We start from the raw sequence: 11,335 nt of genomic DNA, 5'->3' as shown, positions 1-11,335 counted from the left end.
AAGGAGGGGGGCTTGGTGGGTTTTTCCCGTCTTGTCTTTCGTCTGATTTAATTAATGTCTGCAAATGGGTTCGTGGATACGTCATCGATTTTCTACCAGGTGAATTCTGGATTGCCTATCGGATTGATTGATTGTTCTTGAGGTTTCTGTCTCTGACACGCGATAAGGACTTCTCTTGAAGGTTGAATAGTTCACCGTCAGTGGATATGATGAAAGAAAAAAGTTATCCTGTGGAAACTTGGAGGCCATGGTATGGTAAGGAAGGTCGAATATCTACCGATTAATTGGTGGGTCACATGGTTTTGTTTTTCGCACACAAAGAAAAAGCATAACCAGGGATCCCTTAAGTGTGATTGCGACACAAGGAAGAAAATGATATGGACAGCAGGGATGTAATTTCAGACATTTGTAGCCCGGTATGGTTTCATCGAGTTAAAAAGGGCAATATTGAAGCAGAGAAGGAGCAACACAGCAAAAGGGGGTATGAGACTAGGACAGAAATAGGGAAAATGTGCACATAACAATCATCAAGAGTCGTAAGTATTAAGCCCGAATTGCATCCATATCTGGAAGCGGGCACATACATCCATGGACGATGGGGCTACGGTCGCAACTCCTCCCCGAGTTGCAAGACAGTCGTCGGTCCCTTTGAGCGAATTTTGGGGCTATCCGCCCCTGGTGGTAGCAGGCTATCCAGGTTGGAGCGCCTGCGGTCTTTATTAGCCAGCGGGGTCCTTGACGGGCCCCCTGGTGTGCGACCGCCCCAGGCTGGCTGTGCTGGACTCGGCGTCACGTTCACAAAATCAGCAAAATTGAATTGTTGATTTGGAGTGCCGAAGCTGGGAAAGACACCACCCCCGAGGGTTGGGGTCAGCGATGGTAGAACGGCGTGTTGGCTGGGGGGTGTCGAAGGAGGAAAATCTCGGGCCTGGGGCTTGCTGACACTGGCTGGCGTGGGAGAGTTGGCAAGGTATAGAAGCAGATCGGCCCCATCCTCATGGCGTAGATTTCGTTCGTTGCGGGACGAACGGGTGTGCTTGGGAGGGGGAGTGCGCGGGGGGGAGGAGCCCACCATGGAGCTTACAGCTTGGAAGCTGTGGACAGGAAGATCTGGATCGTTATCGTCCTCAGACGGCGGAGGATATGCCGGCGATGAATATTCTGGAATCGTAGCTGAATCTGGCATGAAAGGAAGGTGGAGCTGCCGGCCTGCTCGGTGTCGGTTGAACCCGGGAGACGATTCAGGCAGATGATATGAAGCCTTCCAGGAAACTCGAGGTGCCTTGACAGTCTGCTCGGTGATTGAGTCCGACCGTAGACGTTTCCGACTGGCCGACAACATCGGCTGCATCACTCGAGAGTCGAAGGTTGCTGCATGTTTGTTGCGGGACGACCTGGGCAGCTCCTTCGAATAGGACGGATTCGGCAAGGGCGGAGGAGTCAAAGGCGTCTCACTACGACCGTGGGAAATGTCTGACGAGGAATCCGATGGCTTGTCACTTCCCAATGAAGCCTGTCTTCCTCCGTTGACGTTGGGGTCAATAGCATGGAGTCGACCATTCTGGTACTTGACCTTGGCGAGGCCTAGACGATCTTGGAGGTTGAGGGACACCTAGACACAGAAGAAAGCATTCCGTTAGTTGGGTGTCTAGATAATGATGCAGAGGAGCCGTCCAACATTGGAGCTGGTGAATCACATACTTGGGCAATGTCAATTTTTCGAATCGTTCGCTCAGCGGTGGGCGGATGAGTGAGGGCCATTGTTCCGTAGTAGTCTTGACGACAGCAGATGCACCGGGGATTTGCTTGCAGGAAACAGGATTGGATGGGGGTGGTCACAGACCACTCGGAGGCTAGTGAGGATGGAGAGGGAGTGAGCCTGGAGTGATGACAGCAGAAAGACAGGGCCCCAGGTAGGTAGGTAATGTTCAAAGCAAGGCCGGCTTGTGACAGAGTTTCAAGCCGGAAGAAGCAAGGCTGGGCTGAGGAGTGGAAGTCTGGGAAGTAGAAGAAGAGGGGACGAAGGGCTGGAAGAACAAGCAAAAGATGGAATCCAATTGGAGGAAGATCGATCGTGTAAAGCCCAGAGAAGTTTAGTCGGTTTCGATGTCGAAGTTGGTTTAGTGAGGAAGTTTAGTCCGTAGTCCGGCCTCAATTGGAGTGAGCACCAACAACAATCACCGAGATGAATGGATGAAAGGACTTCTAGAAGCTGCAAAGCTTCTTGTTGACGGACAAACTAATGGGAAATTTTGATCGAACTAACGAATGAATGCAGTCGCTGTTGCAGGTGAGAAATTTGCACTGGAAGGTCTCTGGAGTCAACCGTTCTGTGTCGAAAATTCAAAGGGAGGAAAAAAGAGAGGTTTTTTTTGGAGAGCGGGTGGATAAGCGCCATTCATCCTCTACATCATCCCTTGGCTCAGCCTGGCAACTTGTAACTTACATCAATACAACACGACCACTATCGTCAACCAGCAAGTCTTTTGTACTCTACCTGCAATCGACAAGAATAGTGACTGGCGATTCTCAATTTCTGATTGTCTACATTGAACAGCACTGCACAAATCACCGCTTGGTTAACGACATACTACGTTACTGGGCCTTTCTGTTGATTCGAATTCATTCTGCCTACCAAGAAATGCCCTTTTGAAGCACTACTGAAACCCGATGTCAATCTCTGAAGCAACGAGTGAGGATATTTGGTCAATTCACAGCCAATGGTACAGTACCCGTTGCGACTATCGGAATGTTCCAGGACTGCAGTTGTCGCCAATCTGATCAGTTCAATATGCTGAAAGAAAATCTTCCGATCTCTCCATCCATTCATTCCAGTTCCTCCCTTCGTTCTCCCGCCGCCTGCCTAGATACATACATGAGTAGACTCTACCTAGATGCCCAGCTGTCAACCCCAGGCTGCAGGCCCTCTGCTTAACCGGGGTAATTGACCATAACAAAGTATGCTGATGCATCGATGCCAGAGGACAAACACTGTCTGGTTGCCATGGCCTAGCCGCTGTCTCCGGCGCCCCTCCGCTCTTCAGGTCCCTGCCGCACCCACCGAAGGGGTTCTATGCCCTGCGCTCGGTTTCAGATCATAGCCATCTATCAACATCCGTACAGCGGAAGGGTCCGTGGAAAAGATCTAAGGGTCTGGAACTTGGTAAATCCCTTCTGATACACAGAATAACAACAAGAGTCGGTAGCATCTATCATGGTGGCTGCTCACTCCCCCGACGGGTCCCACTGACCGGCATCTGTGGTTGAATTTGATATCCAGCATGTAGGGCTCCGCGCAGTGACACCTAACATTCTCCTTCAATTCTTATCCTTATTCTCATCCCCGGAAATGTTCTTGCGCCATTGCGGGTTTTCCGCGGGCGGAGAATTTCATCTGCTGGTTACTATCGGTTAGGAGTTTACACACCAGAAGAGTTCTGTTCTGCTGGGGCTCCGGAATATGAATCGTCCCAAAAGAAAGCAGGGTTAAGGCTGATGGAGACATCGGGGGGGGGACTAAGGTGGTGGAGTGCACCCTGTTGTCCTGCAATAATAATCAATCAGGTCGAGCTCTCACGGCTAAGGCCCCCAAGGAGGGACCCAAATAGGAAGAGCTACTCGGAAAGCAAACGAGGAGAAAGAGTACAGAGTACGGGGGCACAGCCGCTGGGATCACAATGGGAATGAAACAAGGAACTCGCGGAATATGACGTGGACCTGGTCCGGAATATTGGATTTTGCGAACAGCAGCAGTAGCACCACCATCGCGGAATTGGAGCCGTCTATCAGCAACTTAATGATCGAACAGCTGTCACTTTGGGAGCTTCACTGCAATCCATGTGCATATAGAGGAAAGGCGGTAGGGCTCCATAGTAAGAGCAGATTGTTCTTTGTAGACAACCACTTATGTTGTGTGCACACTCTGACAGCTGAAAATGGTGAGGGCGACGGAACAACACAACAATGGGGCTGTTTTCTCAACGGCATGATAAGGGACAAATCTGTCGTTAATTAGGCCGTTCACGGTGGGCTCTTTCTCGACTTCTTTAAGACTAGCAGGACCAAATCCAGGTTCTGGGATGGGTCTAGTCTCATGGCTCCATGGAGGCTGGAGCTGGGGGCGCTCCTGGCGCCAAGCTCCCTCTTACCGGCAGGCGCCATCCCGTCTACGTTGGGTTCACCAGCTAAGGTGCGGAACCGCAGTAGTGACCCGGGCGAGCAAAGATGCCTTACGAGCCACGACAGACGGGATTTGCAGAAGAAAAAAAACAACAAAAGAAAAAACACAAGAAAAAACAAAAGAAACGCTCCAACAACTTGAGCAGTGCGACATCCATGTCTGGAGCTGAGTAGACAAGACTGTAGAGACGATGTCGATAGTTAGCCCTTGTGTAAGTGGGGAGGAAATCAGGGGAATAAGATAGGGGGATAGCAACGGTCTCTTATCTCGCTGTGAGACTTTGAGGTATTTAATAGCTTTGCATAGCTACTCCGAGGAAGAGAGAGAAAAGGGGAAGGGATCCAGAACCTCCCTCCCTTTCTGCGGGCTGCATCCTGCATCCTGATAGTTAACATTCTGATTGTTCAGTACAGTTGAGTCCAAAGGTATGTGCGCCGAACGGCAGCCAAGAAATATCAACCACCATCAAAACACCTACTGCCGTGCCACTCAAACTGTTCTGCCTGCCGGCGTGGTACGTACAGCGCTAGCAAGGAAGATCCGAGATCCCTGCGATTACGCTGCTGCTGCTTTTGCTCTTCTGCGCATCACGGGTTTCCCATACCGACCAGCTCCTGCTCAGTCAGGCCAAAGCGATATTTTGTACGTACTGTACTCGCTGCAGAGTACATAAGCCTTAACTGGCCGACCGCTCTCGGTTCCTATATCGATTCTCGGAACGGTAAGATAGCAGCAGTTTGCATTGCTACCACGGAACTGCAGCAAGAGGCTGAGGATAAGACCGAAAGACAAATATAGCAGACGATCGTCTAGCTAGGCTCCACCGGACCGGGATGGTGAGACGGTGATGTTAGGAAGACAGCGAGTGGTTAGTTAGTCCACCCTCCACCGTAGTTTAGTCTGGTAGAGACCACTATCTCACGTTCTTAACCATTCTTTCTGCACTTCTGTTCCCTCCCCCTGTTGGCCAGTGGCATCCAGCCTACGTAACACACCCTTGTCTATTCGCAACGAGCCCCCTCTGGCTGCAGCTTGGCTGTAGCCCCTCCTCTCCTTCTCCTCCTACAACCCCCCCCCCCCCCCCCCCCCCCCCCTTAATCGCCGATGGCAGCAATTCACTTGTGATTAGTATCGCTATTTCTGATGGTCTATTATTCTCCTTTAATCGGGGTTATCGACCTTGTACCCATTTACAGGGGCACTTCTCGGTCTCGGTCGTTATCGGCTTGCATCCAGGGACCACCGGGGCGGAAGGGCTCAACACCAGGGCTCAAGGGTCTGTGGTTCTCTGCAATTCTGCAGCGTGGCACTGAGGATAGCATGTCGGGGTGAAACAGACGGAGACAGCGAGTTCAAACCAAAGCCGAACAAGCTTTTAGCCGTGGTAACGGAAAGGGAATGGGATCTGGCTCTGACCGGGAGTGATTCAGATAACCCGGTAGGAGATTGGCCGTTGCAGTTCTTTATTTTTTCCTTTTCTTTTTTTCCCTCTTTGGCTTATTTTGCTTGTTTTGCTGGATCATTTTGCGTGTCTCACATACCAATGACATAACTGACTAGCACAATGGCTGGCGATTGTTCTCTCTAGTTTTAGTTCCAGGCACTAATCGACCCCATCCGGCTTTTCCACTTCTCTCACTTCCAATCTCTTTTCTTCATAGTCTCACTGCGGAGTACTAGTATCCCGTCAATACTGTCTGTCCCATAATCCATTATTCTCCTTAGTTTCTTTCTTACCCCCAAGATACCCAAGAAGAAAGAGAGAGCAAGAGAGAGCGAGAGAGCGATAGACGCAACCTAAGCACCAGTTACTTACCAGTTCCATTCGTTGACTATCACCCAATTTCCCCTACTACTTTTATTTCTACCCTTATTTTATTTTTACTCATATTTTTATTATTTTTATTTTTATTATTATTTTTCTGTTGGCCCTCCTTTACACCAAAAGTCCCTCCTTCCTTGGTCAAGCCAGCCTCTGGTCTGCCTCTTGTTCCTAGTTTTTCCCTCTTTTCTCAGCTTCTCTAATCTTTTCCCCTCCCCGCCTTTGACTTGGCTAATGATTTCATTCTAGTTGACCCCATTGTTGGTCCTACCTCCCCTCGTTTCTTCTTTTTTCTCCTGCTCTCTTTCTCTCCTTCTTGTCTCTCGCTTGTTCAATTATTCTCCAAACCAACTGTCAATCTGTGAAGTACCATTAAACTTCCAGAAATTCCAGTGATTGCGGGGTGCTTATTCCAGTGGTTGATCAATCGCAACCGCAAACGGTTGCTTTTTTCCTAGCTTGTTGTCGGGACCATCACCGAACAGCGCAGAGCAGCAGCGTGTTAGTCCACGCAGGAATCCCAGCAATTATACCCAGTTTGACGACAGCACATCGGCTTGGAAGATTGACAGTCGCTCGTTTATCCCTGGCGAATCTCTAAACCTCTCATTGGATGGTCGCGAAAGAAAACATCCCCCAAAGCAGTGAAAGCAGAAGAGACAGACCGGCCAGCGCTGCTCAGCCTCTCTTTCCCTTCCCAGTATACTTCCTCACCCTCCTTCTAGTCCTTCGACCCTCTTGATTCAGCAACAATCAAGAAAGATCGTCCACCATGCCGTTATTCAAGACGCTACGTCGACGCTCCAAGGCCAGCTTCACTACCACTAAGTCGCCGGAGACTAAATCGACCGAATCCCAGTCTAATGGCGATGTAACTTCGGGGCAATCGTCATCAACGCTTGAAACAGCTTCGTCCAGCTCCCTCACCCCTCCTTCCTCGATCAAGCCTACCTTGTCTTCTCCCAACCTTCCGTCGCTGAGTGAGAGCAGCAGCACACCCAGCGCAATCTCACCCCTTGCCGTGCCGCCACAACGACCGGGCCCCCTCACTACTTCTTCCTCTCAGCGGAACAGCGCCTATGTATGTGATCTCATATCTGCGCGAGGTAAACTTACTTACTGATGGTCTGGGATCCCAATTAGTTTGGTAGTACTATGTCTGTGAATGGAGTAGGACGGTCGCCCACGCCTTCTTCCCCTTACGCACCCCGCATCATATCTGTCTCGGAAAACTCTTGGGTAAGTGATATGACCTCTGGTGGACCGTGAGTGGGCTCGAGGTCTGACTTTCGGGGGACTATTCATAGGTGCACCACAAGGTACTGCTTGTTTACGGTCAGGTTGGAGATCCGCGACAACATCCGCTGGACGGAACTGTCACAGTCTACCATCACCAAGATAGCTTCCCGTCGACCTCATGGCCTGTTACTTCTTCACACTTCAAGACTTTGGTGCATCTAGTACCTGGTCCCAATCGACTGCGCTTCGAATTTGTGTCGAGCAAGCATTCGTCCGGTAGCTCGCACCAATCGGTTCATTCATCCTGGATTTGCATCAACTATCTCCCACTGGTCAATGCTCCACCTTTGCATTTGGTGATATTGCTCGGAAAGGATTCTGATGGCACCTTCGACACCCCGCCAGAGAAACAACAACGGGATGGAAATGGCCTCGAAACCGCTATTCAAAAGTATCGGATGGCAGCATACCTGTGGCAAGCATTCACCGGGGAACAAATGTACCGCAACAATCTTGGACGGCGCTGTTTCCGACTCGAGGATGAGTGGCAATTGGGTACGTCGAGTCGTCGCGATACAACTACTGGCCAAATGCGAAACGAAGCCAAAATCCACGTTGTTCGGACCGAGAAGACAGTCGCGGAGCTTCGGGACCTCAATATTGCGCAGCAGCACGGCTCTGCTACTCAGAAGGATGAGCTATTCCGGATCGCGAGAGATGCCGTGAAGGACTACTTTCACCTTCAGCCAGGTCAGAAGCAGTATGTCTCCGTGTTGCTTCTCGACTCACACTGGGACACGGGCTCTCAAGTGATCACTGGTCATGCGGCCCTGGGCTCGGACTCCGGAGACCTCAAGCTAGCGATCTTCGGCTCCCATAGCCTCCACAGCTACCCGTCCAATATGGAAGAGGTTGTGGATGCCTTCACTGATTGCACCAGAACAAACACCGACTTTGTAGCTAATGATTGCGGAGAGGCTGGATCCAGCTGGGAAGCTGCCAACATCGGTATCGGAGCGCACCTTCATGAGGTCGGTCACCTCTTCGGGTGTCCACACCAAGAGTCGGGCATCATGCTTAGGGACTATGTCCGCCTCAACCGGTCATTCCTCACACGCGAGCCATTTTCCACCCGAACGAAGACTCAAGGTCTTAAATTGTGCTTACCACAGGATGAATGTGGCTGGCATCGACTTGACGTTCTGCGGTTCCGGTTCCATCCCTGTTTCCGATTGCCCAGCGATGCTCCTATAGGTTCCGATGACAGCATTCAGGTTTGGCCCGTCGAAAACGGCAAAATTGTTCTCACGGCTCCATCGGGAATCGCGTTCATCGAACTCTATGCCGAAGGTGACAACGTTTGCCATAACTTTCTTGAGTATATGAATAGTGAGTCGAGTAGCAACGGGCTTCCAAGGCAGATTACCGTGACGGAGACTGAACTGCGTCAACGCGTCTTCGGCAACGATAAGGAGAAGAAGAAGAGCGTCAAAATGATCATCTACTCTGGAGCTCTTGGCAGTCATACGGTGGATTCGATCAGTACTCTGAAATCGAAATTGTCCCTGGTGAAACTACCCAAGAGCCATACCGGCTATAAGGGTAGACAACTAGGACTTTCTCAGCTGGAAGGCAGCCAACCCGAGCAGCTGTTGTTGGATTGTGCCTTCATCTCGACCAAGCTTTTGACATCGGTCCGGATCTACCACGGTGCGGCAGTCAATGGACTTGAATTCTTCTATGAGGATGCAACGAGTCAGCTCTTTGGCAACAGAGAAGGGAAACCTGGCGGTGATGATTTCGTGCTCGGTAAATATCCCCGTATCCCACTTAATAGACAGGCGCTAATGAAGAAACCAGATACTCGGAGAGGGGAGATTTTGCTCGGTTTCTATATTCGGGCCGGTCACTGGATTGACGCTATTGAGATCTTGACCAGTCAAGGGAGGAAATCTGGCATGTTCGGGAATGCCCAGGGAGGCTCAGGGTAAGAATAGCCCTTCGCGTGATCTCGCCGCTTTGGATTGCGAGGCTTTGGGACTGACAAGTTGGCATTAGACACACTTTAATACCTCCTTTGGGATACAAAATCGCCGGAATCACGGGATCCAGTGGGTCCTGGATTGATGGGTTCTCACTAGTCATCATGCACTGATTTGACATTGTGTGATGACCATGAGATTTCTCACATTTCCTTGCTTGGGTTTGCGGGCCCAGGTTACCCGAATGGAAGGGCAGCTGGGTCCCTGCGACCGACCGATGCAGTGCCCCGATCGCCGGGTCCGTGTCTCGATTACGAGCGACTGTTGCCCTCCGATTACATTTCTTTCACGCCTTCAGTTCGATGAACAACGCAGGATACCCATTTGAATGCGTCTTTCCTTCACCCTTCTTTATTTGTGTCTGGATGTGCTTGCAAATTGATCTTCTAACTAAATACCCGAGGCGGTGACCCATGTTGATCCCGCGAGTGGCACTATCCGAGTTTTATTGCATACTCCAGCCCCATGTTGCATGTTGCATGTTGCATGTTGCATTATATTTGTGCATGTAGAGGTGCAGATCTTCCGACGCTGTGCCTTTGTGTTTTCTTCTCGTGCCGTGCGGTTGACATTGGGCGGCGCCCAGGAGTTTCTGTGGCCCTGATTCTGTTTTTCTTTGTTGTTAGTGTTCTGCTGCCTACTTTGGCTGGAGGGAGGTTACTGGGCTATCATAGGCCAGTACGCGGAGGGGAGGTATTCCATGAGAAAAGCAGGACTTAGAATCATGGGTGTTGATAGTGGGACATACCTGTTAGGAGAACATAATTGACGTTGGCCCGAGGGCTCATAGATAATCACATATTTGCTATTTTTCGGCTATTTGATGTAGATGTTACAGCTTCCAGTCCAACTTGTTGCTTGGTAAGATTGAATGTGTTGCGTCAATGACTAGGTAGTCTCCATATCATCCATTATGCAGCTACTTGAACTCGAACTAGCTCGATGGTGTCCACAACATACTGGACAGTATCACAGGAACTTCCAAGGAAGTCTACCTACCTAAATAAGTAGCAGTCCCGGTTTACTTAGTACCTTACCTATGCAACCATTGGCGCTCTCTCCCCCAGTTAAGTACCAACCCCTCGGGGAGGATCGTGTGCAACCTCAACGACCACGAGATAATTCCGACTCGTCACGGGGACTCAAACTGTTATGGGGGGAGGGGGATCTTAGTTTCGCACGAATAAACTTTGTACTGTACTCGAACTGATGCAAGCTTCCGTTCGTTCCATCCAGGCATGAGAAGGACTCGACTTTGCTGAGCACAAGCACAAGCATACCCCCCGAGGCCTACCGTGACTAGGTACTACTACTATTACTGTAAGGTAGCTAGACTAGCTCCTTCCCTTTTCTTCTTCTAGTGGGGAGGGTTTCACGGTCTATCATGGCGGGGAAGACTACCTTACCTTGCTACTCGCCACGGGTTGAAGCTGAAGGAGGGAGAGCAGCCAGCCGGTGGCGAGAAAGTGGTATTGGTATGGCGTCTCTTGCGCGATTTTTGTTTTACCTTTGCTTTGCTTTGCTTTGTTTGATTTTGAAGATGAAATATGACGGCGTGATGTGAGGTTCGACGATAGGGTACACACATACATACATATATACATACATACATACATACATACATACATACATGTACACAGTACGCCCGGTGGGCAAATCTCCGGGAACTCGTAGAAGGCAGGGATCTGGGATTGTCTACTGTACATCTTGGGTACTGTACCCTGCCCAGTGGGATCATCATGAATGGAACAAGAAGGAATGGGAATGGGGGTGGCTGATGGATGGCTGCAGCTAGCTCAGAAACAAACAAACCACCACCACCACCACCAAACGGTCAAAGGCCAGGCACAGTACCCTCTGTCGACTTTTCCCTTCCGACAGTACACAGTAACTTACAGTCCTTCTTCATTCCCCTCCCCGTAACCAATCTCACCGTGATCTTGGGATTCCAACCGCTGCCACTGCCACTGCCACGGATACGATACTCCATCCCCCGGGTTCCAGATATCAGCTGCAAGATGCATGACGGAAAGAACGGTGAGGGTCTCGGGT

General features: G+C 50.4%; 2 protein-coding genes across 2 annotated transcripts; one reads left to right on the top strand and one right to left on the bottom strand.

Moving 5' to 3' along the window:
- Positions 1 to 126: 126 nt before the first annotated feature.
- Positions 127 to 2,011, bottom strand: BO72DRAFT_406282 (uncharacterized protein). The gene is made up of 2 exons (XM_040942315.1): positions 1,702 to 2,011; positions 127 to 1,612 (listed from the first exon to the last, which is right to left on the bottom strand). Exons 1-2 carry the CDS (start codon positions 1,759 to 1,761, stop codon positions 602 to 604), a joined length of 1,071 nt encoding a protein of 356 aa, XP_040800230.1. The 5' UTR covers positions 1,762 to 2,011; the 3' UTR covers positions 127 to 601.
- A 4,763-nt stretch (positions 2,012 to 6,774) lies between these two features.
- On the top strand, positions 6,775 to 9,396 carry BO72DRAFT_380323 (zinc metalloproteinase family protein; the record flags this gene model as incomplete). The annotated part of the gene is made up of 4 exons (XM_040941384.1): positions 6,775 to 7,083; positions 7,146 to 7,241; positions 7,310 to 9,228; positions 9,300 to 9,396. The coding sequence occupies 4 exons, from the start codon at positions 6,775 to 6,777 to the stop codon at positions 9,394 to 9,396; spliced, it is 2,421 nt and encodes an 806-aa protein (XP_040800229.1).
- Positions 9,397 to 11,335: the final 1,939 nt, after the last annotated feature.

This window comes from Aspergillus fijiensis (genome assembly GCF_003184825.1).
Source record: "Aspergillus fijiensis CBS 313.89 unplaced genomic scaffold BO72scaffold_30, whole genome shotgun sequence".
In the NCBI taxonomy this organism is placed as follows: Eukaryota; Fungi; Ascomycota; class Eurotiomycetes; order Eurotiales; family Aspergillaceae; genus Aspergillus; species Aspergillus fijiensis.
The sequence above is the reverse complement of the archived record's forward strand: the minus strand, read 5'-3'. Positions and strand labels throughout refer to the sequence as shown.

Bases quoted from the DNA above. Each gene is read 5' to 3' on its own strand.
- BO72DRAFT_406282 (XM_040942315.1), bottom strand. From the start codon at position 1,761: ATGGCCCTCACTCATCCGCCCACCGCTGAGCGAACGATTCGAAAAATT. The intron at 1,613-1,701 runs GTATGTGATTCA...TTCTGTGTCTAG, and splicing joins GAAAAATTGACATTGCCCAA to GTGTCCCTCAACCTCCAAGA.